Source organism: Equus caballus, chromosome 8, assembly GCF_041296265.1.
Source record: "Equus caballus isolate H_3958 breed thoroughbred chromosome 8, TB-T2T, whole genome shotgun sequence".
Classification (NCBI taxonomy): Eukaryota; Metazoa; Chordata; class Mammalia; order Perissodactyla; family Equidae; genus Equus; species Equus caballus.
In genome coordinates this window covers 30,223,771-30,250,625 of record NC_091691.1, presented here as the reverse complement: position 1 = coordinate 30,250,625, position 26,855 = coordinate 30,223,771, and the positions used below count along the sequence as shown (strand labels likewise).

At 53.8% G+C, this 26,855-nt stretch overlaps 1 protein-coding gene across 31 annotated transcripts in view; it reads left to right on the top strand.

The window, feature by feature from the left end:
• The window catches only part of RIMBP2 (RIMS binding protein 2), a 250,731-nt gene that overhangs the window by 144,345 nt on the left and 79,531 nt on the right, over positions 1-26,855 (top strand). For 29 of the 31 annotated variants that reach the window (XR_011441402.1, XR_011441401.1, XR_011441400.1 and 26 more), the window contains exon 3: positions 6,824-6,946. Coding sequence is in view for 6 of the 31 variants with exons in the window: in XM_070275528.1 (XP_070131629.1) it covers positions 6,824-6,946 (123 nt within the window). In the remaining 25 variants the exon portion in view is untranslated. Of the gene's footprint in view, positions 1-1,060; positions 2,678-6,823; positions 6,947-26,855 lie in introns of those variants that run through there. The other 2 variants (XM_070275525.1, XM_070275541.1) reach the window with 2 other exon arrangements.

Here is a 26,855-nt window from a genome sequence, read left to right as displayed (position 1 = left end):
AGGGGTGAATGCCTAATGAGGCTTAGCGACCTTCTCAGCCCAGGAGTGTTTTTCTTTAAACAGAAATAAAAATGTAAAATAAAGGTGGTTTGCCGGCATCCAATGCAGGCTGACCCTAGGGCTGGTGGGAGCTGACTGTAGGGAGAGTTGACCCTGGGATGGCCTCTCTCTTCTGCTCAGATGACAGATTCCAGCTTTGTGAGGCCGAGGAGCTGCGGGTGCTGGTTGGGGCGGTGGGTGGACTCTTAGCTCCGGGTGGCCGGCCGAGGCGCCGATCTCCTTTCCCAGACTGGCTTTGCAGCTGTGCTGATGGGCATCGCTGCTCCATGGGATTCTCACAGAATCTGATGTGAGCTTTTCACTGAAGGTTTGAAACTGTTTCCCCTGCGGCCTCCCCGCCTCGGCCTTTCACACAGGCTTTGAGGCCCGGAAAGCGAGCTCGCCTTCCCTGGGCTCTGCAGGGTGTGTGCGGGCGGCAGTGACTCACCAGCACAGACTGCGATGGCAGAGCTCTGAGGGGGCGCAGGAGAGCCTGTCCGCCCCTGTGCGTGTTTCTTCATGGGCGGGCTGTGTGCGGGAGAGTCACCGTGAGAAACGGCGCCTCCCCAGAGGCTGTCCCTGGGGCCGAGCTGGGGCGGAAGGGGCAGGAAATTTCGCCTACGGCCCCCCAGGTTCATGGGGTCCTGCTCTGTGACTCTGACACGCGAGGACCCCTCCTGGTCCCAGGACGACGTCTGGGAACTCCCAGTTCTCAGTCTGACTCTGGCTTGGGTTTGCAGGCTGCCCTCTAGTAGCCTTGATCAGGAAGGCAGAATTAGAGACCAGAACCCTTAGTTACGGAGGCGAGGCGATGTGTAGGCAGTGTCCTCCCCGAAGCCGGCCCGGCAAGGCTTTGCTCTCTGCTACTGAGGCTGCAGCATTGGATTGCATTCCCTCGGGCAGGGAGCCCCGTGGGAGGAAATCGACGAGCCAGGGATCCAGGACTCGGTGCAATGGATGTGTTCGATGGACCTGGAGGCCTGCAAACCTGACTTCTTGTGGATTTCAGAAAAATGATTCAAAGTTCTTATTCCCCTGGGTTCATTAAACTCCTCCTAAGCTGGGCGCTGTTCCTGTAGCAGCTCAGAGGTCAAAGGTAGCTTCTCACTGAGTAACTGCTGCCAAGTGTTTCAGGCTGCATTTCCACCCGGTGCCACGGTTGCTGCCACCACGATCTGTATTTCAACACAGATGTGAGTTGAGTGGCTGGACCCGGTGCCCCAGGGAATTAATGTGTCGCTGTGTCTGTGGGTGATGACGGGTCTCGGGCAGCCGGCCAGACCTGGTGGCACCCTGAGTTTGGAGCCAGGTACTGTGTAGGTCGTTAAATTCATGACCTCGAACCTACGACCTATGAACTCCTCTTCCCTGTTGACCAGCATTCCGGGTCCAGTTAAGAATCGCTGGTGTGAACGATGATCGCGAAGCTCCCTGGCTGTGGGTCCCTCTTCTTTATCTCACTGTGAGGAAATTATGGGCTCAATAGGGGTGACACCTGTGGATGTTTGGTTTGCAGGGTAAGCACCTTTGCTTGGAAGCCTGGGGCCCTCGCCCAGCGGGCTCACCTGACTATCGTCTATTTTTCCTTCGTCAAAAACCAGTTTTGTGAGAGTGGACTGTCCGCAGCTTTCCATTTAATCAGGGCGAATGAGGACCTGTCTGGGCCCCTGACTTTAAAATCTAGGAACTTTCTTTTTCTTTTTTTGGGGGGGGGGGCAGCTTATACATCTTAGTGAAAATCTCCGAGTCCTTTTTGCTGTTCCAAGACGTCTCTCTTCGTTAGAAAGTGAATACCTGGCTCGGTTTCCAGGAGAATGTTCTAGTCCAAGTGTAACTGTGACCGAGACATGGGTTGGCTTTACGGGAGCGTCCTGGGTCCTGAAAGTGACCAGCTTGGAGCTCCAACAGCAGGCAGCTGGGGACCAGGGGACATATGAGCCAATGGGCCTCTCCACCGAGGCTCCTGGCACCATCAAGGCTGGAGGGGCCAGCTGGGCAGTGAAGCGAAGGCCCTGAGGCACCCGCCCTGTGAGCGGCCCCTGTGCCGAAGTCGAGAGGGTGTCTGTGTGGAGGCATCAGCCCTGCATCCCAGCAGAGCAGAGAGAACGCCCTCCTCCGGGTTCCTCGGCTGGGATCTTTCCAGGCGATATAACAGGGACCGGAGCTCCATGGTGGAAACACTAGGGGCGAGTTGTTCTCATGCAACAAGAAGTCCAGAGCCAGGGCAGAGGCAGCTGCTGGAGACGGACGAGGACACAGGTTCCCGCCCCTCCAGCGCCGTCCTGCCAGGCCATGGATTTTGTGATCACAGTGACAGGAATGACATCCTTGCCACAGCTGGAAGAACAGCCGAAGCCTCTCTCACGAAGCACTGTGTCCACGTAGGGTCGGTGTTCCCCAGAGGGTCCTGCTCGCCTGTCATTGGAGAACCGTGTCACTTGGGGTGTCAACCTGGGTCCCAGCAGGAGAGACGGCACACCCCAAAAAGCGATGGGCAGTGTAACTCAGGGCCGTTTCCACAGGTGTGGACCAAGTTAAGGGAGCCGACGGTGGCTGAAGCCTGTGGCCAGCAGCAGTAGAGAGCTCTCGTTTCTCGGGAAAGAGAGCAGCTGATCACAAGATATCGTTCACGTGAGAGGTGGGTCTTTGAGATTCTAAGACAGAAATCCGAGCATCCCGGTGTCGGGGCTGCGCTCCTTCTGGAGGCTCTGGGAGAGAACCGTGTCCTCACCCCTTCCAGCTTCTAGAGGTGCCTGCGTTCCTTAGCTTGTGGGCCCTTCCTCCATCTCTGAAGCTGGCAGAATAGGGTCTTCAGAGTCTCTCTTCTCACTGCGACTCTCCTGCCTCCCTCTTACAAGGACACTTGTCAGTACACTGGTCCCACCTGGAGAATCCAGGACCGTGTCCCAACTCAAGATCCTTGACTGAGTCACCCCTGCTGGTCCCTTTTGCCGGGTGGGTCACATGTTCACAGGTTCCCAGGTTAGGATGTGGACATCCTTGTGGGCCCGTCATTCAGCCGACCTCAGTCTCCAAAAACCCCAGTCCCTCTGTCTACCTCCTGTCCTCCTTCCAAGAGACCTTCTTGCCATCGGTGCAAACCAGAGAAATGACCTTAATTGTCCTGATGAACGTAAAGGGGACACGATGGGAAATTTTAAGTCGAAGAAATAAATGCAAAACCACAATCACGGTGTGTCATGAGGTCTAGTAAGGAGTCAGTGCCATCAACTTCCAGACCCTTCCGGCTGCCCAGAAGCCTCTGCATTTTCTGCCTCGTCCTCTTCTGCTTTCCTTCAAAGCACTGACTTTAAGACCAGGAAAACTCGGTTTTTCTCCCCAACATTATTGTTTTTTGTTAAATTACCGCAATGAACACAGTATTTCCCACAACAGAAGGACAGCCTATTAGCAACATTGTGAGGTAAACAGGATTGACGGTGGGCCTGACCCTCCCACGTCTGCCCTAACCGCGCTTTGCAGCATCCCTGTGGGGCAGCGATCTGTGCCTGCCGGTCAGTTTCCAGCTTCACGGCTGGACTGTGGCCTGTCTGCACTTGGGGATTATCCATTCTTGACCAAAGCCCTGGGCAGTGCCCTTGGTGGGTGACTCCTGACTGCCCCGTGCTCTTATAAGGGACCCGATCATGAATAAACGTCCATAAGTCAGTGAGTTCTGCACACAAAACCTGAGACCCAGGTCGGCCTCGCCACCCGACAGGAGTCTGCCTCTGTGTCCGGAACCCGTCTCCTGACGTGTGGTCTTCAGGCAAGTCATTGTGCTCCTCTGCCATTAGATTTTTTTCACAGATTTTACCCACCAGACGCCCAGGAGGAAATCAATGACACCTTCGCACTGGGTATGGAGGGGAGCTTCAGGGTTTCAGGTGTGGTGGGGTCCAGGAACCAGCAGGGTAGGGGAGCCTGGGGCAGCAGTAGCCAGGGCGCCATGATCCACCCAGGGGGACAGGGAGAGCATGTGGGAGAGGCCCTCCCGGCTGGAGCCGTGGCTGCGGTAGAAGGACACTGTGTTGGGGTCCCCAAGACGACCCCCAGGTTGGATGGCGCGCTAGGGGGACCCTCAGGGCCCAGCACACAGTCACGCTCACGGCTGTGACTTATGACAGCACAAGGATGCCAGGAGCTGCCAGCGAAGGGGATGGCACTGGGGGTGGGGAGCAGGGTCAGGCTTCCAGAGCCCCCCGGGGAGCCACACAGGACAAACTTGATTCCTGCAGCTGCGACAGCACCCATGATGTGTCGTCTCCCAGAGAAGCCCCCAGAGACCGCCGCCCAGGGGGCCATCACGTAGGCACCTCTGCCTGGCCCCCCCCCTGAATTCCCAACTCCCTGCAGGAGAGCAGGTGGCCCGCTCAGACCACGAGGTCTGTGCAGCCAGTCTGGACACAGCAAGCCCCTCTTTTCAGCAAGGGAAGGGTGAGGCCATCCTGAGACCCCAGCTCCCAGCCACTTGCCGGCAGCCCTGGGGGGTTGGCAGCCTCGGGCCTGTGGGGTGAGCTCTCTCCTGCACGGACGACCCCTGCAGGCAGGGCAAGGAGGGAGGGAGCTCACATCGACCGCGCTCTTGCCCGCGCCCGGATTTCCAGCTGGTCTCTCCTGCTGGCCAAACCTAATTAGGAGCTGGATTGTTCCAGAGATCGGCCTCCTGAGGCCCAGGGCAGATGGATGCCGGTGGAGAGTGGATCCCGAAGGACCAATGTAAATAATCTACCAGGAATGCAGGCCAGCTTTCCACTCCCCGGCTTCCCTCGATGCTTTTTCCACTCCGTCAAAAACGTTCCTGGACCCCTGACTCCTCTAGACTCTGATGATAGAGAGTTGAGTTGCAAAAGAAAACTCCTGTCCAATTGGAACTTACGTTCTAACTGGGAGCGACCACAAGAGAAACGTAAGCAGCTCACAGGATAATTTCAGATGGCGATAGATGCCCATGGGAAATAAAGCTTGGCAAAGTGGTGAGGGAAGGAGTGGAACAGGTGGTGAGGAGGATTTGTTTCCTAAAGTGGGTTAGGTAACATAGTTGATGAGAAGGAGCCAGACCCGCAAAGATTGGGGGTGGAGTGGGAGGTAGGTAGGTATGTGCTGCATTGGAAATACCACGTGCAAAAGCCCTGGGGTGGGAATGAGCTTGGCTTGTTTAAGGGACAAAAAGAAGGCCAGGGTGGCCTGGGCATGGTGAATGGGGGTGACAGGTAGCAGTTCAGATCAAGAGAGGCGGGGGGGCCAGATGCCGCAGGCCACTCCAGGAGTTTGAATTTCATTCTAATTTCTGTAGCAGCCACGGGAGGCTTCAGTCAAGGGTGGCACCCTCTGATCTGTATCTCGGAAAGCTTACGCCGCCTACTGTGTGCACTGGACTTGGGGCGTTCGAACGTGGACGCCCTAAGCCTAGTTTTCTTGACCAGTTAGAATGTGAGACGTGATGGCGCTCTGCACCTGTGCCCCGGTGTCCAGGTTCAGATGCGAGTACCGTTCGCTTCAAACAGGCCGTGACATTTTCACCTGGAGCATCTGGATTTTTCCAAGTGCCTCGCCTGCGGCATCGCGGTAGCAAAATGGCATTAAAATACTCCTGCGAGTCAGATCCCTCCGCAACCTCTTAAGAGCAGCTGCCCTGACCCCGTTCCATTTAGGAATGCCGGGCGGGCGCCTGCCTTTCTTTTGGGGCCGCAGAAATTGTCAGGTTAAATGAATAGTCGGTACGTAGAGTGAAGCAGAAAGGACCTCTTTTGTAGCTGACGAACACGACTTTGTGACAGTCTGTTACTGAAGCCGTAATTCGTGCTGTAACATTCGAGGAGGGAAAGAAGTGGTACGCCCGCAGCTGGGTTAAAACGAGCCTCACCGTGAGATGGAACGGGAATGAGCCGCGGAAGGCTTCCCATCGCAGGCAGGCCCTCGTCTGTTTCAAAGAAGCCGTAGGAGGGTTGAGAGGAAGTGGTGCCTCCCAGACAAGTTCCAAACACGGCCCTGGGGGCTGTGGTCTGAGATTGGATGCGGTTCTGAGGAGCATCGTCATTCTAATCCACACGGAGCCTTGTTGCCATTTTGTTCACTTTTAAGACGGGGGTGAAATTTTTAGACAAAAGAATTAGTATCTTGGACAATTTGGGTAACACTTTTGTATTCATTAAGACTTTTAGTTCAAAGGGGCAGAAAACCATTTAAATTAGTGTAAGCAAGCAAAGGGAATCTATTGTCCCAAGTAAATGGAAAGGAAAACATTAGCTTCAGGCACAGCTTGATCCAGGTGCTCAAATTATGTCATCAGCATCCTGCTTCTCCCTCTGCATCTCTTGGTAATATCCATTTTGTTGGCTCTGTTCTCACATGGGTTATTCCCTTAGGATGGCAAATGGTGCTGTAGCTCCAGCCGTTTGTCCTCAACTTTCCAAGTCCAGTGGCAAGTCTAATATCTCATTCTCCATGGATGCAACTGGGTCACGTGCCCCTCCCCAGCCAATCACTATATCCAGGGGATGGGGTTGCTCTGATTGGCCAGGCCTGGGTCACATCCCAAGTTCTGAACCAATCTCTCTGGCTGTGGTGGGTTGAGGGGGATGAGTGGCCAGCCCTCGGTCACATGCGTTTACCCCAGCAAGAGTGGACTCACCGTGAAGTCCATGTCTGAGGACCAGGGAGGGGAAGGCTCTCCAAAGAGAAATGAAAGAGGAGGTGAGAGACGCTGGCTGGGGACAGGTGCCCCTGCAGCCGTTAGCCATGTCATAAACAGCTTCCTTCTCTCCATCCTTGCCTCCTGTAGGTGAAGGCGGAGTATGCTCGGCTCAGCCACGCGCTCACCGTAGTGACCAGAGAACGCGATTTGGCCGTGAAGGAGAAACACCAGCTCCAAGCCAAGCTGGAGAACCTAGAACAGGTCCTAAAGGTAGGATGGGCCCCGCTGCTCCTCTCGGGGTCGGCGTGAGGAAGGGGACCCAGGTTCCAGAGAAGGTGGTTGACACTCCTCCAGAAGCCGTCATCCAAATTCTGGGCTCCGGGGGCTGTTTCTACCCTTTTTATGGTATAAAAAGTGATAAATAACAAAATTCAAATGTTTCGGAAAGCGAACCCATGAAGCCAATTAGGCATTTCCATTTCTTGGGATGTTAAACACAGCTGGGCGAGAGGTGCCAGGCAGCCTCCCGAATGGAAATCAGCCTGCTGGAGCGGAAGACCCGAGGTGTCTACATTGGTTTTTCAAACTTCATGAATTTTAAGCTGCTGCTCAGATGTTTAATAACCTTTATGATAAAGAGAATAGCTAAGTCAGAAAATTGTTTTATCAGGGCGAGGTAATTGGGTCCCCCTCATGCACGCCCGGTGAGCTGGGTCGCCTTCAATATTTAATGGGTGGGTTGATTGGCTATTGATGTCACTGAGTTAAGCTGATTGAATTCTTTGCCTTTTTTTTTTGAGCGTTAAATTTTTATTGGATTCTCTTTGTGGGAAAATTTTTTAAACACAAAGAATAAAATAATAATTGCCTCCAGTCCTGCGATCTAGTCCCTGCATGACTTTAATCGTTGCGTTTCGCGAGCACGGAACGCAGAGCGATGTGCCCACCGGCCTGCCTTCCTTGGCAGTGGTTTCAGCTCCGTCTGTGACGTCTGGGAAGCTGCCGGAGCTCTCAGGGGAGGCAGATTGATGTTGGCAGGACTGGGGCGAGGCGGGCAGTGGGCGGTAACTGCTGGGGGGTACTGGGTTTCTTTGGAGGGTGATGAACATGTTCTGGAACCAGATACTGTGACGGTTGCAAAGCCTTCGATTATCTTAAAACCACTGAACTCTATGCTTTAAGAGGGTGCATTTCGTGGTATGTGAATTATATCTCAATTTAAAAATCAAGGCGCCCTGTTGTCGCACTGCCGGCCCTGAATGTGAACCAAGCTTGGGGTGTGGTTCTCACCTCCACGCCTCTGTGTCCCCGGCCTGCCTGCCATCGGTTGGGCCCGTCTTCCCTCCCACTGGAGAGGTTGAAGGGCTGTGGGCTCCGCCTGGCACTTTGGGGCCCGCTGCCCTTTCTGTCCGACCTCGGCTTTGAGCCTCAGCACTAGGGCCCCACACGCGGTGGACACCGCAGACTGATGTCCGGGTTCCATCCATCGCGCCGTGCAAACATCCGTTCCTCGCTGCCCTCCCGTCTGGGTGTCATGTGCCCTTGAGGGGGTCCATGGGGAGGAGCCTGTGCGGGACCTGGGGTGAGCTTGGGGACTTTGGTTCAGGGAGTTCCAGGGTCTGGGTAGCTGGTTGTGGTCTAGGAGAGGAGAGTACAGGATCTGGATGGCACGTCCCTCTGGCCCCATGGGACAGGGGCCCCAGCTGCCTGGTTCTAGAACCAATAATGTTCTCCTGGGGCAGCAGGACGTTAGCTGGGCAGGCAGCCTGTGAGTGGCCGTCAGTGGACACGGTCGTCTGGAGAGCAGCCTGAATGGGAGGAGTTAACGGCTATGAGGTCCCCGTAGGGACAGTGACAGCATTATGGGGCCAGGGTTCTGGCACCTGCCTCCCCTTGGTCTCCAGCGGGCACCACATATTTTGGGCTGTTGATCATGTGACAGCCAGGGCAGTACTGTTCAAATGGGAATCAGGTCCCAATGTCAGCCCCAAACCCTCCTCACAACCCCCCAGCTCACTTACCCAAAGCCTGAAGCCCGGACCGGGCCACTCCCGCCCTCTCGGCTCGTGTCCTTTGCTCTCGGCCGACTCGCTCGCACTGCGCCGTTCCCTTCCTGCTCCAGTCCCGGGCCTGGAACAAAGCCAGGCCCTCAATACTCGCTCCAGACAGTTCTTCTCTCGAGACGATCTTGACGAGTGAGTGGATGGTGGGCTCAGAGGCCAAGGTGCAGACCCTCAGGAGCCTGCATTGCAGGACCGGCCGGGACCAGGCCAGCTGGGAGGGGGCCTTGCTGGAAGCAAACGACCTCTTTCTTAAAGGACTTCTGCTCTGTGAAAAAAGGGGAGAGGGGAGAAGTGGAGATGAAAGGAGCCTCGTCCTTTCCAAGGGGCGCTTCTGTCGCAGAGGAAGGAAAGTGCTTGTGTTGCGAATTTGCAAAACCTTCTGTGATCTGCCCATTTCCCACACCGGGTCCCGCGAGAGCCTTTGTGACTGAGAGAAGGAGGGAAAGACGGGGAGGTGACCGTCCCCTGCAGGCGTGGATGGGATCCCTGTGCCCTTGGACAGGACCTGCTAACTCTCGCGGCTCTCCAAGAGTCCCCTCCCGCGGGGTAACTACATGTTTTGAAAGCATCGCCTCAGCTGATACCGACTGAAAAGCACAGCGACTTTCATGCAGTTCTGCTGGCATTTTTGTCATAATAATAAAGGGCTGTTCAAAAGTGGCCTTTTTTCCCTGAGCAGCAGAGCCCGGCAGTGGTGATGACGGAGGGGGCGGTGAGCGTGTGCTGGACCGAGATGCAGCCGGCTTGACGTGGAGAGCCTCCGAGGCCCAGCCCTGCCCTCCTGCGCACTTGAGGAGAAGGATGACCTTGGGTTTCCAGAAGTGGCCTGGACTCCTCCACAGGATCCCGAGTGTCGTGCTTGGTCTTCTGTGTCAGCGATTTTGGTCTGAATGAGAACCCACGCTGGTTCCAGGCAACCTGACTTACCGGGAGCCAGAGGGGACGTCACCAGGCTCAGAGGCCGTTGGGGAGGATGCGAGGCCATGCGGGACTCCGATCTCCACGCATCTGAGGCCGAACCTGGACCAATGGCCCTGCTCCCGACCCCGAGCCTTCACATGGGAGGAGCAGAGATGCTGACTGCTAGGGTGGGGAGCCGGGGACTCTCCCAGACCACATGCGTCACTGGCTTCTACTGAATTGAGAATGGAAGATATCTTTTCCCTTGAAAATATAAAAGCTTTTAGTGAAACACATATTGAAATTGGTGACATTTTCTAAGACAATCCATCTAGAATAATACGGAAACTGACTAGAACTCCCAGCATGAACCAAGCCAGTAACATTTAACCTGATCTGAATCCTCCTCGTTTTTATACTTTTAAAAATAATAACTGATGAATTCATCATCTATGTATGTGTTTTTATCATCTTTCCAAGGATGTGGTCAAATCATCAAAATTGTCCCGTATAATCACGTGCTCCAATGATGTGAATGGAAGTAGGAAATTCAGATAAAGAGAAAGGGGACTCCAAAATGCTGGCTTGGAGGATAGACATCGCTACCTAAGGTTCTCATCTGGCCTGAGTGTCCCAGCAGCCTGGACATAAAAGGATATATGAGCGATGATGTAATTCTCACTTCGTAAGACGAGGGAGCTTGCTGTTTCCCCCAGAAAACGTAGCCTGGAGGGCCGAACATGGTTTTACCTGGAAAGTGATGTTGGACAATCCAGGATAACAGAGCGGAAACTCTCCAGGAGCATTTTCATGGCACTTGAGGGCCAACTTTCCTGTGTGTCTGTCTTTGGGATTGTCTCTGGGGAAGACAAGCGAATAAGGCACGTGGCTTGCAAGGAAAATTGGGGAGAATCGCTGAAGCCAGATTGCCACGCAGAGGAAGACCCCGGGAAGAGTTCCTCACAGTGGAAACTGGAGAATAGAAAAAGCCATATTCCTGACCCGTTCCTGGTCAGTGGAATTGAAAATGCCAAGGAGTGGAAGAGCATCGGAGTCTGAGCAAAGTGAGATGGGGTGGGGGCCCCCTGCTCATCCGCCTTGTCTTGCCAGGAACTGCCTCACCACCGGCATCCTTCTGGAGGGAGAGGGAAATATCCGTGCACCTCAGCAGCAGTCTGCACAGTCAGGACGTGCGGGGGGTATCCCTGGCCCATGGCAATTTGTTCATTCATTCATTCATTCATTCAAGTGTAGATTGAGCGCTGACTATGTACCAGGCCCAGTTCCAGGCACCAGGGATGTTGCACTCAGCAAAGTAGACCCGGACATGCTGCTGGGAGAGTCAATGAGAAAAGCCTACTGCAGGTGGAATATGGTGTCAGGCACTGACAAGGGCTTTGAAGAAAAGCAGAGTAGAGTGAAGGAGTAGGAGGGATGTGGGGACACCTCGGGAGGGTAGCGGGGGCCTCTCAGACGTAGCAGTGGGGCAGAGGGAGTGCTCCCTTGTGGAGAGAGGGAGGGGCTGGTCCCCACACAGGGAGGAGAACCCAGGCAGGTGGGCAGAGCGAGGAGCCTGAGCTGGAGGACACTGGGTGTGTGCTCAGGGACCAGCGAGGTAGCTGGTGAGCAGTCAGGGAGGGCAGGGGTGAGAAATGGAACCCGGGCTGGGGCTAGCTTGCGTAGGGTCTTTCAGGGCAAAGCAGAATTCTGAGAATTTTGGAATTTGTTCTAACTGTCATCAGATATTGTATCAGTTACCTGTTATCCCAATACTGCTGTGTAAGAAGCCTGGTGGCTAACAACGATAACACTTTGTTTCTGTGTTGCTCGCGAGTCTGTGGGTTGGCTAAGTGGCACTTGTCATCTTGGCTGGGCACTGTCTCTAGGCTGGGGCTCAGGCAGCCGACCGGCTCTTGCTGATGTTGGAGGGTTTTGCAGGGCGACTGGCTCTGTCCCTTGCTGTTCCACCTCCCAGCAGGCTGTCTAAGACTTCTAGTCATGGCACAACAGGCCCTGAGAGGAGCAGATGCACGTGAGACCTCGTGAGGACTGGGCCAGGATGGCACAAGTCACTTCCGTGGCATTCCATCCGCCAAAGCGAGTCTCAGGCTGGCCCGGTTTCAAGAGCGGGAGGAACAGACTGTCTCCCTCTTGCAGGAGCTGTGCGGTTGCCTTCCCCAGCCTGTGGGCGCAGGACGGATTGAGAATTGGGGATAGCGTGCAATCAGTTCACCACAGATGCTGCCGGACGGTGGAGAGGCGATGAGTGACATGTTTTTCACTTGTAAAGGGTCACTCCTGTGGCCACACAGAAAGAAACCTGAGAGGCAGGAGTGGAAGCAGGGAGGTGGGTTGGGAGTGATGCTCCAGAGATGAGAGCAGGGCAGCTTCAGCCAAGGAGGGAGGAGAGAGAAGAGCGAGCATCAGCTTCCGGTGTGTTTTCAAGGTAGAATCCACAGGATTTGCAGATGGAGTGGGCGTGGGGTCTGACAGACAGGGAGGAGTTAAGGACCACAGCAAGGGTTTGGTGTAACTTTTGGGGTGAGAAATTTTGTCATTTGCTGGGATGCAGAACGTTAGCGATGGGGAGATAGGGGTCCCGGAGGTGCTGTGACCGCAGGGTCCTTGGTGCGGAAGAGCCCTCGGGCCTTGCTCTGGGAACCGCCCGGCTCAGCATCGAGAAGGGGCTTCCTTCCGTCGTCAGACGATGCGTAAGGTGGGAGCCACCCACGGGGTTGGAGCATGACCTCAGATGGCGATCACGGTGGCCTGTCGTCCGAACACCTGGTGGTCACAGTTGACCCTCCTACCTGACCCCATCTTCAAGGTCCTTAAAGTGACTGGGGGCAGAGGGACACGGCACGCAGGGAGTTACGGATGCTCGTCCTGTGTTAATGGTGTAATCACAGAGCTAGAGCTGAGCCAGCGTGCACGGCTTTCCTGTTTCCAGATATCTCTGCTGAGGCACTCATCTTAGTCCCAATAGTTCAGCTTAGCTGAAGACAATGTATGACTTTTCTCTCATGGTCTGTTACCGCTTGTGTCAGTCACGAGTCCACCGACACGTGGTTCTCTTCGGAGGCCTTCCTCATGGTCCTGGGGGCTGCCGAGTAACTCTGTACTTGCACAGCCAGGAAAAACCATCCATCCTGATTGTCGGAGGAAACAGGTTCCCAGAGGCCTTGGCCTGGCTTCCTGCAGACCCTCCAAGGCCCACGGTAACTCCCCTGCTGAAAAACCCGATTGAACCTACACCTAAGACACACTCATTCATTCAACAAACATTTATTGAGACCTAATATGTGTCAAACACTTTGCAGGTGCTGGAGAAAGTGACCTGACCCCATGCCCTGATGCTGGCAGAGTTAATACACAGATTCACGTGTCAGGTGGTGACGAGGGTGGGGAGATGGAGCGTGATGAAAATGGGTGCTCTTTCCATCCAGGGGTCAGGGAGGGCCTCACTGACAATGTCACATTCGGACAGAGACCTGGGTGAAGGGAGGGAGGGAGCCATGCACAATCTGGGGAGAGAATGTTCCAGCAAAGGGAACAGCAAGTGCGAAGGTCTGAGACAGGTGTGGGTGCTGACATGTTTGAGGCCAGTGAGGAGGCCAGAGCTGCAGAAATAGAATGAACATGGGGACAGAAAGTTAGAGGGTGAGTTCAGGGAGACAAAGAGGAGCCAGATCACTTAATGTCTTGGAGGCCAAGTCTCCTCCTGGCTCTCAGCCACCCTGGCCTCCTTTCAGCTCTTCTTGTGGGTGTGCTCCATCCACCCCAGGGCCTTTGCACTTGCTGTGTCTGCTGTCTGGATCACTTTGTTCTGATCACCCTCCAGGAGACTATGAGCATTGTGCAGACAGGTTCTGTATTTTTTTTGCTCATCAGCGTATCCCCAGTGCCCAGCCTGGCGTGGAGAAACCATACAAGAAAGGCTTGTGGGCCGAATGAATGAGTGACAGACACAGGAAATTCTAAAGTCTGCCATACTCCCTGCTTACAATAGGCAAGAGCGTGAGGCCTCAGCTCGCACCGGGCTTCAGGTGCGTCCTTCCGAAGACGATTGTCCCCTAGAGCCCATCCTCAGGCAGCACCACAGCCGCCTTGAGAAGACGACAATCGCATCGTGTCCCTGTGCTGCTCACACCTGCAACAGCTTCTTATCACGCAGACGTTAAAATCCAAACTCTACGGCAGGACCCTCATGCTCTGGCCCACCTGGCCCTTCACCACTGGCTCCTGCCATGACCCCTCTGCACCCTGGGCCCAGCTCTCTGTCTTTCTGGAACATACCGCACTTGGTTCCACCCCAGGGCCTTTGTACTCGCTGTGTCTTCCACCTGGAATGCAGTTTCCCTCGCGCCTTGTATTTCTGACTCCTGGTCGGTTAGGTCTCGGTTTCGTGTCACTCCACTACCATGCCTGACTCACCATCTTAGCTAAGGGGCTGCCGCCCTGCCCGTCACCATCACATCACCGTGTTCCAGTTCCTTCCGAGGAAACTCACCTTGCTTGTTTTAATTGTTTACTTGTGTGTTGTTTGTTTTCCCTACCAAAATGCAGCATCCTTGAGAGAGACTCTGTCTGTTTTAGTGACTAGGACAAGATCTGGGGTATGGTAGACACTGAGTAATGCTGCTGGATGATTGAGTGAATGAGTGAGCGAGTGAGCGAGCAAGAGGCTGCGTGATGGTGACCTGGCCTGTCACTGCAGACACTTTCTGCCGTCGTGGAGAGGAATCGAGCAGGTGAAGGCCTGAGGCCGAGGATGCTGGTCGAGAAGGATGTGTCCTCTGGGGCTCACAGGTGCTTCTGCAGAAACGCAGCCACAGATCAAGGCCGCTTCTTTCTGGCGCAGACCGCGAGTCTCCGAGAGGACGCACTGCCGGAGAATTCATGTTTCCAGCATCTGCTGGGCCAGGCTGGTGACTGTCAGATGAAGACGTCCCCGCACCGAGCGCCACACCTCCACGCTTCACACAGTGTCTAACTTGTGATAAAACCGAGTAAACCAAACGATTGTTTTCTCCAGCTTCTCAGTCTCAAACACTGCGAAAAAGTGGAAATGTCTTTCACGTGAGCTCCCGGCTCCGGACGTGCGGGGCACCTGCGATCCTCGCGCTCACCGGCTCCAGGGAGAAGCAGACGCAGCCCCAGATGCTTCGGTTTCCGTGTGCGATGAAGCGCCTGCAGCCCCTCTCGTCCGTGTCACCTGCTCAGGACCCATGGGGTGGTTCTGTGTGTCAGACGGAACAGAGACTCTGTTTTAGGACAGGATTAGGGTCCTGGCAGGGGGAGTGCTACCCTCCCGGAGTTTGACTTAAGAAAGCTCAATTCAGAGACGTTGACAGAGATGCGGGCTGGCGGAACTGGCGCGGGTGGCGAAGCAGAGAGAGACCGCAGTCGCAGGCAGCTTCCACCGCCCTGAGAGCCGTTCCTGGAGCCCAGTGGGAACGGCAGCCGTGGAGAAGCCACTGGGCAGCTGCGGTGGGGTGAACCGTGTCCCCCCAAATGCACGTCCTCTCAGAACTTGTGAGTGAGGCCTTATCTGGAAACAGTCTCTGCAGATGAAATCAAGTTACATGAGGTTCTGCTGGATTACGGTGGGCCCTTGCCAGCACCTGGTGCCCTTCTCAGACAAGGACAGTGACACAGACGCGCAGGGACGAAGGCTACGAGATGGTGGAGGCAGAGACTGGAGTCACGCTGCCACGAGCCGAGGATCGCTGGCAACCGGCAGAGGCTGGGAGAGACGGGAGGGAGCCTCCCGGGGCCTTGGGAGGGAGCATGGCCTGCCCGAACCTCGATTGATTCCAGACTTCTGGCTCCAGAACTGCGAGAGGATGAACGTCTGTTGGTTTAAGCCCCCACTTAGTGGTACTCTTGTCCCAGCAGCCCCAGGAAACCAGTACCACAGCCCTAAAGCCGCTGCCACAAGTGTGACACGCCGGGGGAGGCAGGCGGTAAATGCCCCACCTCTGGGTTCTCCCGCAACCGACATCTGTGCCACGATGGCTGGCCTGGGCAGGGAGCCCGACCTGGGTGCCGTCTTCAGGGAACGTGAGGAGAGTCAGCACACGCTCAGAGCGGCTGACATTGGTCGTCACAGCTTGGCGGCTCACAGCTCTGACCTGGATGCGGACAGCTGCGTGGTGGGACAGCACTGCCTCCTGGGGGTCTCTGCCAGGGCCTTGTAGCCGCAGAGGGAAGACGCGGGATGGGGAGCAGGGTGACGGGGAAGTGGCGTTCATGGAGCACCGCCGTGAGGTGGTGTTCTCCGGGATGCTGAGACCCTGGGGACTGGGGCCTTGTCACCGTGGCTCCCTCCACACTGTGCGTCTCAGCAGGGGTCCGCTGGCATTTGGGTGGGACACATCCCCTCCTGCGTGTGGTGATCCCTCCCCGTTCGCTAATCACGTGCATGTCAGTGTTGTGGCGTCCGCCAGTGCCCGGGCGTGACCGCGGCCACCCCCTCTCTGTGGTGTTTTGTGTGGATCAGCACCAGTGTCATAACACATATTCATCACCTCGCTCATGCAAATACGTCATCTTCAAAAATTGTTGATGGCCAGCCCGGTGGCACGGAGGTTAAGTTCGTACGTTCTGCTTCAGCAGCCTGGGGATTCACCAGTTCGGATCCCAGGTGCGGACATGGCACTGCTTGGTGAGCCATGCTGTGGCAGGCATCCCACATATAAAGTAGAGAAAGATGGGCACAGATGTTAGCTCAGGGCCAGTCTTCCTCAGCAAAAAGAGGAGGTTTGGCAGCAGATGTTAACTCAGGGCTAATATTCCTCAAAAAAAAAAAAAGAAAAGAAAAAGAAAAAAATTGCTGAGAAAGCTACCGCTTTTGGAGAATGAGCCAAAGGGAAATAACTAGCCCCTCGCCCCACCGTCCCAGACTCCACAGCCTGGCTCTGCTGTGTTCCTGGGGAGCGTTGCCTGCTGGGCTGCTCTTCCCTCTCATCCCTGACCACTGAGCACTCGTGCATCTCCAGGAAGACTGTGGGGTGAGGCAGGGCAAGACTGCTTCTCATTTCATTTTTAAAATCTTGACTTGATTGGGACCCTCCTGTTGCCTTCAAGATTCCCAATTGCTGCTTGTCCGCCTGCAGGTGGGCGTCGCCGGGAGCAGAGTGACAGTCTCTGACCTGGATGCCACAGTGCGCAGTGCCAACCCCAGAAATTTGACCCAGGTCTATAAAACATTTTCGATTAACTAAACTTAACACATTATGTTTTATGATTCAAAGAAAAAGGAAAAAATATTCAGGACCAGAATTTGTTCTCATAATCAAGATTAGTCCATTTGAATACAGATGATCTGAGGCTTATTTTGTGTTAATGAACAACTGATCATCTGGGATTAATAAGGAACTCTCACAGTGACAGTTAATCTTCTGTCATCTCCTCCTCTCCCTGCCCTCCCGTTACCTGGCCTCCGTGCACGTGGGCTCGTCCCCACCTGTGAGCCTCGAGCCCATGGAGCCTCTCCAGCCTCATTCTCGTTTTGTAGCTCATTTTCCACATTCTGATGCTCAAACTCCAGGGTCCTCTGGAACCTGAGAATGATGTCTGGGGCTCGATTTTCAGCAAACCCCTTGCTGGGCCCGATCCAATAGCTGACAGCACCATCCAGACGCTCAGACCCCAGCAGGAAACAGGAAGTTCACGGCTTTGGAGCGTCACGCTCCATTTCCGCCTCCGTGGGAAGAGGTTTTGGGCGGAGGCACGGCTGGTTCATTGGCTGGTCCTGTGGGACACACACGTCTGGTTTTGCACCCAATAGGATAGGACCCGCTCTCCTTCTGGGACTCTGACCCCCACCCCCAGCTTGGAGGCGACAGTTTGCTCCCCGCTCTCTGCCGGGAGCCCCAGCCGGCCCATCAGGTCCACGCTGCTGGCAGATGAGATGCTCAGCTGCCCTTGTCATCAGGAAGACGCCGGCTAAAGCAACAGTGAGGCTCTCCCTCCAGCAGCTTCAGAAACGCCCAGAACGACACTGCCCAGGGCAGTGGGGCGTGGGGAGTGAGACAGTCACACGGGGCTGGCCCATGCGAAATTGTGACAGACTTTCTGAGTTCCGGAACTGTCCATTCGTATTTAACATGGCATGCCCTCTCCCTACAGTCTCGCGTCTCGGAGTCCACTTAAAGTCATAAAGCCCCCACTATGTGCCCCGGGATGTTTATTGTGGCATTGTCTGCACTGGCAGAAACGACCACAATGTTCACCAGGAGAGGGATGGCCGTACTGCGGACCACTCTGCAGAGGTTAAAAATGTCAGGTCCACATCCAATGACCAAAACGTGTAGTCCGGTGAGGGCATCACCGTGCTGTCCGGGCGGCACAACTGAGCCGCAGCAGGGGGTTGCTGTATTTGCTCCCCATCTGCCCCTTCCCTCACTTCTTCCCACCCCACCCCTGCAGCCACAGGGGACACACGCCAGCCTGGCTCCTGCCTCCATGCACTTGCCTCCAGACTTTGCCTGGCTGGCCCCTCGTCGTCGAGTGGGTCTCAGCTGAGTGTGCCCCTCCCCAGACCAGCTTGAGTAGGGTCTCTGCTCCTCCCTCCCCCGTGCACGCCGCCCGGCCTCATCATCGTCTTCCATCTGTCTCTGACTTTCTTATTCGTTTGCTGGATCACTTGTCTATTTTCTGCACGCCCTGCCGGGTGTCATGGAAGCTCCGTGAGAACAGAGACAGACTGTGACTTCTTCTCATTCCGTTCTGAGCATCAGGCACCCAGCACAGAGCGAGTCTTCAGAGACCATTTTTGGATGAATGAAAGGGTGTGGCCAGGAGGTAAACTCCATTGCAGCTGAAACCCACGGCCCCTGAGACGAGACTGAGTCTGGCTCTGCGCCCTTGCTCCACTGCCTGCCCGCCCAGCTGCTCGTCCCGGGACATCCAATTCATGACAAGTCCCCCCATTTCAAAGAAGTCATCCGCGTATCCCCAGGCCAGTCTCCCGCTCCTCATTTCTTCTTCCACCCTGCGACCACATGGCCACTCTCACACACTCAGGCTACAGCAAAAGCTTCCAGCTGGTCTTCCTCCTCTGCTCCAGCTCCCCTCTGATCTTTTCTCCCTACCAACAAACCCAGTGTTTGTACCCCACTCCAGATCCTTGCACAGCTGCCCATCGCTCTGAGAACGGGGAAGGCTTTCCTTCAAGGCCCTGGTGGTCTGGTCCCTGCCAACCCTCTTTGGCTTTCTTTCTAACAGTCTCCATCTCACTCTCCCCACTCCAGTCATACCAGCCTTCCTTCACCCTTCATTCACTTTGATCCCCTCTGCCACAGGATCTTTGCACATACCATTCCCTCTGGCTAGAATGCTTTGTCCTTACCTCTTCTCCTAACCAACTCCTACTCATCCTCCAAAACTCCTTTCATCTGTCACCTCCTCAGGGAAGATGGCCTTCCCAGGGCTCTTCTATTAGTGGCTGAAGACTCAGCATCAAGCACTTCTCCTTCATGGCACTTGTCATAAGTTCACACTTTTATATGCTTATGTGACGAATGCGTATCTTTTCCACTAGAATGTAAGTTCCACACAATCAAAGGCCACTTCTGGCGTTTTGTCCATGTTGCATATCTAGCACCTGTCACATGGTTGGTGCTCAATAAAATTTGGGTGGATGAGAGACAGACATGGTGAATCGCTGGGTAAATATAATGGACTATTTCTTTCCTCCTAGATTCCTTAAAATATGTGTGACAGTTCAAAGAAAAATAATGACACTGTTGCATGGGGTTTCCAATGTGTGCAGATGTAACGACACACAGGGCAGCTGCTACAGAGAGAGAGAAAGTAAAGAGACGGAGATGCTGGTGGTGTTTCTGCATTCCACCTGGAGTGGCCGATTTTAGTTTACTTATTAATTTATTTTTCATTTTCTAATGTCTGTTGCCAATCTTCTTTTTCTTCTTCTTCTCCCCAAAGCCCCCTGGTACATAGCTGTATATTCTAATTGTGGGTCTTTCTAGTTGTGGCATGTGGGACGATGTTTCAACATGGCCTGATGAGCGGTGCCATGTCCGCGCCCAGGATCCGAACCCATGAAACCCTGAGCCGCTGAAGCGGAGCGCGTGAACTCAACCACTCGGCCGCGGGGCCGGCCCCTGGAGTGGCAAATTTTAACTCCGAATAGGTTATTCAAATTTAAATGTTTATGTTGAGATCCCTGGAGCAGCCACTAAAAGTTATATAAAAATAGTTGGGCAAACTCTTAACAGATGTGTAAAATGGAGTACGGCCGCGTGTCGCTCAGCGATGGGGCTGCTTCTGAGAAATGCGTCGTCAGGAGTCCGACGTTGCGGGAACATCTCAGAGTGTGCGTGCGCTCACCTGGACGGCACAGCCTGCTGCACGCCTGGGCCGAATGCGCTCATCCTGCAGGACCACCGTCGTACATGCGGCCCGCTCTCGGCCGGAACGTCGTCATACGACGTGTGACTGACTAAGAAACACTCAGATCACCCAAAAGAAGGCAGGAAAGGGGAAACAGGACGATGAAAAGGACAGCAAACAACCAGAAACCCATGTGGCCGACCCAGAGCAAGCTGATGGAGAGTGACAGAGGGTGTAACCCTGCACAGGCCACTTTGAATCTGGTGTTTTATCTAGTCCTCACGACAACGTTGGGAAGTGGGATTCTTTTCCTCCATTTGAAAAATGAAGAAGCAGGCTCAGAGAGGTACGTAACTCACCCCAGAGCACACAGCTCACAAGGGGCAGAAGTGGCATTTGAACACGGGTCTGGCTGACTTTATCCCCTCCACCTGTCTGGCCTCAATCCCCAGGCCGACAGTCGGGGGCCCCTGGGTTATGATGAAAATTGTGCTTCAGAAAGTGACCTTCATAACTGTTCAGGAGGAAAATGCCACTGTCTCTGTGTTTTTAGAATCCTTCAGGGCAGATGAGAAAGAGGGAGGCTTGTCCGGTGGATTCAGGACAAATTAGGAATCAGGAATGCGCTGAGATTTTGTAAAAGGGGCCCCTACCTTCCTAAGTTTGTCCAGTGTGAGAAACTAAGATGCTGTGGCTAAAGTATGTTCCAGCTTCCGGGATGCACACGGCCCTGTGTCATGCTAATTCTCGCTATGAATGCGTCTGACTTCCATCGAGGGGACACGGAGAACAAGCAGCTTTAAGTGCCTCCCTTTCTTGTTTGTGAAGACGTGAGCTCAGTGAGTGCCCGTGTCCTGTTCACCGGGTGTCGTGCAGAAGGAAGTCGTGCGTGCAGAAACGCTTCGTTATTTCTACCGTGCATAACAGATCCCGCGAATGTGACATGAACAGCGTCGCTGGTAACTGCTATTCAGGGAAATTACATTCTCTTTCATTTCTTCGCTCAGGCAGGGCGGGATTCAAGGCAGAAGAGATGTTCCCCTTTGATCTCACATTGAGGAGACTCAAGCTGCTCCACACCTGTCCGCTCCGTGCCACGGGCAAGCTTTCCTGGGGAAGCGGCGTCTTGACATCCATAGGCTACCTCAGTGCCCGTGGTAATGTCCACGTTCCACTATAAATATCACCGCGTTAAGAATAAATCCTGCCTCAGGCAGAGCATCTCAGACCGGTGCTTTTCTGCTGTGGTGCCTAGTCCTCAGGACTTTTCGGATGCGAAATGTGCCCCTGGGAGGTGGCACATGCCCTTGGAATCGGGAAGATGTTTATACTTAGGATTTGGTGGGAGTGTGTCTTAGGGTGGCAGCCAGGGGTTTTCAGACTCTGTATGAGAACCCGGGGGCCCCAGGTGCTTCCAGGGACAGCCAGGATCACGAGGATTTGTCCAAATTATGAGGATGACGGTCAAATTGCCTCTCAGGAGAGATGCGATGGCTCTTCGCACTGGCCACATGGCTGAGGGCAGAGTGTGTTTGGTGGCCTGAGAACTCCGGAGGGACCGGGAATGGCTTCAGGGCCCTGCAGGAATGGTCTGACCTGGATTCTTTTGCAGAAAGTCTGCTGAATATCAATGTGTCCCACAAATATGGGTGGGGTCCCCCAGGAAGTCTCCCACAGAGCAGACAGATGACAGAGTGGGGAGAATGTGAGCACCAATCAGGAAGCTGGGCTCCCTGGGTTCAAATCCTGGCTTGACCATTTACCAGCTCAGCAACCTCAGGCAAGTTACTTAACCTCTCTGGGCCTCAGTTTCCTTGTATGTAAATGGGGAAAAAAATACTACCTGAGGCCAGCCTGATGGTGTAGCAGTTAAGTTCGCACGTTCTGCTTCAGTGGCCCAGGACTCGCCGGTTTGGATCCTGGGTGTGGACCTACGAACTGCTCAGCAAGGCATGCTGTGGCAGACATCCCACATATAAAGTGGAGGAAGATGGGTACGGATGTTAGCTCAGGGCCAGTCTTCCTCAGCAAAAAGAGGAGGATTGGTAGCAGATGTTGGCTCAGGGCTACTCTTCCTCAAAAAAAAAAAAAAGGAAACAAACAAAAATACTACCTGCCTCAAGGGTTGTTGTGAAGATTCTATGGGTTCTATGTGTTACATACTTAGCACAGCAGTATTTCTAGAACTTAGTAAATGTCATATGCACTTAGATGAAGATGGGGATGCTGATGTCTGAGGCTGGCGACATTGGGAAGACCAGCAATCTGCTTACAGGATCGAGAAGGATGAAGTTTGTGCACAGTTCTCGGTGGCTGCGTTAAATACCAGCGAGGCTTAATTGCTGTGGCCCGCCCTCCCGCGGGATCAGGAAATGCTGTGCAGGCTCACGGTTTCCCACCTCGCTCCCTCCCTGCACTTGAACTCTGGGCACAGCTCCTTTCTCTTTCCCCATGTGGCTCAGTTCCAGCGTGGGTGTAATTGTGGCCTCTGTTTAAATTCAGCCCAGAGCTTTGCTGACACCCGCTGCTTGGGTCTGTTGCTGGACTCCTGGGTGGGTCTCAACCTTCGCAGACCGAGGGTGCCTGTGGAGAAGGCCGTTTCCTTGAAGAAGGAAATTTGCTGCCAGCAACTTTGGTCTTCTGACTTTGCTTCCGGCCCCTGGAGAAAGAGGCAGCTGACACCCTGCAGACTGCCCTGGCCCCTCTGGTGTCCTAACTCTCCGGCAAACCAGCACCCTGACCCCTCCACCCACCCACCCCCGTCTCCTGCACCATAGTTGATAGTCTTTCTGCGGCTGAGAAGATGTCATTTTATTTCTAGAAGCCTCCTTTGGCTCTCTGGCTGTTTCTTCCCCCAAACATGGAATTGAAACAGCCCCCAAAGCCATCATGAACCACCAGCTGTCTCTTTATTTTGAGAGACAAGACTCAAAAGTCATGAAGGTTCAGTGCGTAATATGAGACATCATGGAATTAAGTTTCATGGCAGTCATAAATGCTGTTTAAAAATATTTTAGTTAGGCCATTTGGGATAAAGTTCACATAAACCTATGGCAAATAGTTTTAAGGGAAAAAAGAGAAATTGTTGGTTTATAAAGTGGGAAATCTGAACGATAGGTTGGGCTTCAGGCAAGGTTGCGTCAAGGGGTTCAGATGATGTCAGCAAGAACAGTCTCTCATCATCTTGTATCTCTGCTTTCTTCTGTGTCAGCCCAGCTTGCAGGCAAGCTCTTACCAAGTCACATCAGAGATGGCACCCAACATCTCCTGGCTTGCATCTTACCAGTTTAGCACCCACAGAAAGGAACGCCTCCTTTCTTCTCAATATTTCCAGCGAATGCCTCGGAATTGTGTCCCATTGGTCTAGCTCTGGGTTCATGTAGCCGGAGGGGTGTAGATCGCATGCAAGCCCTGGAGCCAGAGGTGGGTTAATGCCCCCAAAATGCAGGGCTGCGAGTAGGGAAGGGTGATGTCCTTGGGACAGCTCAAGATGCTGCTGTCGTTTGAACAGGTGATGCGTGCTGGGCGGATGGGGTTGGCAGGTGTCCACTGGAGAGAAGGAAAGCGGTAGGATGAGGGCAATTGGGACAGAGGAGAGGAGGCGAAGCTTGAGTTGGGCCTGAGGCGCAGGGGGCTTTGTGAACATTTAGGAGGAAATCAGGCCATTAAGGGCAGAGGGAATGTCTTATTCAAAGTCAGGGAGGCGGAAATGACCTTGAAACGTTGTTGGGACGTGAAGGCTGGCCTGACAGGGGCTGACTGGTCAGCCTGCACGATGGGGCCTGGGGAAGGCTGAGGCTGTGAAAGTCATCGGTTCCTTCACTGAGTGTCTTCATAGTGACTGAGGGAAGATGAATAATGGGATGGAGAGATGTGTTTGCTTCCATTCTGCATCATTTCTAAAGTTCATTCAGCTGCTGGGTGTAGGTCAGAAATACATGGAAGGATTTGTGTCCTGACCGGTCTCTAGCCGTTTCTCGGCTCGCTGGCTTTCAGCCTTGGTGTTTGGGCTGGAAGATTCCTCCACAGAAGGTGGGCTGGGCCCAGGGAGCATCTCCGCCCACTGTGCGCATGCCGCTTGTGGGGCGGATGGCCCGTCGTGTCTCACTATCCGGGCGGGGAGGCCGCAGAGACTCCTGAAAGTAGCCATCATCCAAGACCAGCTGACGACTGGCAAAGAAAGGAGTAACTTTTCCCAGTTGAGAAGAAGCATCTAAACCTTTTTTTTTCATAGAAGAATTTCAAGAAAACAAATTAAAGGATGTTAAGACAAGCCAGCTAAATTGTGGATAAAGTAAACCAAGCCACGCTCAGACCGGACATTTTCCTGGATGGATTCATTTCTACTTCGCACGTTGTTAGTTAAGTTCAGATTTCAATGGGTTTTCATTTTTTTCTGCCATTTGTCACAGTAAATCCATGAGGCAGGTTTGAATCTAGTTGTAAAAACTCAAGTGAAAGAAATATAACATTTTTTCCCCAGAGTTACGTAATTCTCTTGTAAAACACTCTATTTTGAAAGAATGCTAGAAATGTAATGTCCGTATGGAGTGGGCTTCATCCTTTCCTTCAACCTCTCAGCCAGGCCTCAGCCGAAAGGCAGGAGCCAGTGCAGGTGTTTCTCATGGAGGGGCTTGAACGTGGGGGGACGCGTTACACAGCGAGAGGAGTGAGAAGTCCAATACGCCCAGCAGGATGCTGACACCACCTCTCGGGCTGGAGAGGCAGTGGGGGTGATGGTGGCCCAAGAACCAGATGCTGAGGCCACGGGTGAGGGCCACCCAGCACAATCCAGACCCCCTCCAGAGACAACACGGAAACAGAGGAGGGAGAAACACCCGGCTTCTCTCCTTGGCCTGCCCTCTGGTGCCTGCCATTGGCCAGTCACCCAGAAGCAGGAGCAAGGCAGCCTGGGAGATGTAGTTCTCCGTGATCTGGAGCAAAGCAGGGGGAGACACGGACCTGAGGGCGAGAGGACGGTTGACCGGCTCAGGGAGGTTAAACTTAAGCTGGAGTTGGGGCTACAGAATACCAAGTGTCGGGGTTCCACCTGCCCTCACCCAGGGGTGCATATGCTGCGAGTCCCACCATTCCGTCCATCTTATTATTGACACGTAGGCTTTAAAAATACACACGCCACAGTCTACTAGTTGTTTCCATCATTTCGGAGACAAGGTTAACAGCTGCATGACGTTGTTGTAAAATGTAGGGGTAAGGAATGTAAGTTCAGTTGCATGAGTTTCTGTGGACTCTCGGTCAATCCCAGTCTAGTGCAGAAACCTCTGCCAGGCTGTGCAGGCTCCGTTTTCCAGTCTCATCTACTAGCCATAAGTTTTCTATGGTCTCACTTCTCTGGAACTTTCTAGAAAGCAGAGCCAAGAGCCCTTCTCTCCAGAATCCACCGGTGTCTATCTATACATGCATGAGTTCTTCTCGGTTTGTCTGTCAACCTCTGACGAAGCCACATTTTTCTGCAGATGAGGAGGGACACTCTAGTGGCAGGCAGTTCCCACAAAGAGCTCGTTGGTGTGCTGTCTTCTCAATTCCCCTGAGGCTGTGGGGTCTGTGCACCAAAGCCCGGGAGAGTCCTTTGTTCCTGCTCCTTCCCCGTCCGTCCTTCCATGGGGCGGTGAGCATAGAATGAACCAGCCATCTGGGTGGGGTGTGGGGGAGGAATGGAGGAGAAATGGAGGGTAGTAACACAAGGAAACATTGATGAGTATGTCAGAAATATTATCCTTGCAAGGCTGTGATTTTCCATGGGTGTTTCGGCATAGACGGACATGCTGGCTGTGTTTGGAAAATGAATGCTGCACAGAATGAATCAGCAGTGTGTCCTACGCCAGGACATATGAGTATATTTCGTGTGTTTGCGTGTTTTCAAGCCTGTCTATCCTCTGTTTTGGCTGGTTCAGAGATCCCGCTGGTGTTCAGCTCACAGCCCCCCTGCCATCTACCGTCTGAGTGATCTTCTCTCTCACCATCCGCCTAACTCCACAAACTTCAGCCTGCAAAGCCCATCTCTTGCCTATTTTTGGATTAAACTCTTTTCCACCATTGACTCCACTCTCCCCTTATGACCTTCACAGCCCGTCTCCTGGAGGACGCTGGGTAAACGTGTGGCACTAACTCTGACGGCATGGTTTTCCTCCAGCAGAATTAGTTTCTGTGTCTGGGTCACAGTTTTAACTCTGGGTTTGGTTGAAACGTGGGCTCTCCAGAAGTGAGAATTCTCTCTTCCAATCTCCCTGAATGTCAAACAGCCACCGGGTGGGTCTTCCATCCATGCTCATTGATTGAATTCCATTTGGCAAATTTGAATCAGGCTTCTATTGCCCATGGAGCGTGCACACAGAGTTGGGGGGGTGTTTGTAGTCCATCTGAGAAACTGAGAATTACATAAAATTAATCAGAACAGTACGAAGCCGATGACAGTCTATATGCAGAATGATGATAATAATAGCACATATAGAATAATAATGTGCATATATTATATGCAGAATAACGATAGAGACAGTAAGTGGTGGAGAGGCGAGTGTGGGCTGGAGCCGTGGGCAGATGTTCTGGATACGGGGCTTCGTGGCTCTGTCGTTGATTCTGTTGCACTGTATGCCAGAGGCAGATCTACACCCTGGGGTGTATAAGCAGGCGGAGAGGAGGTCCTAGTCTTGTGCAGCTCACAGACAGGCGGGGAGGAGGGAAGTCGTGGAATAAACATATGAATGAACAAGATAGTCCCCATCAGGGATACCTGCTGTGAAGGGCCGGCTATGTGAAGACACAGGACAAGCCTTTCAGGCAGTGGGAACAGCATGTGCTAAGACATGGAGGCGGGGATGATCTTGACGTGATAGTGG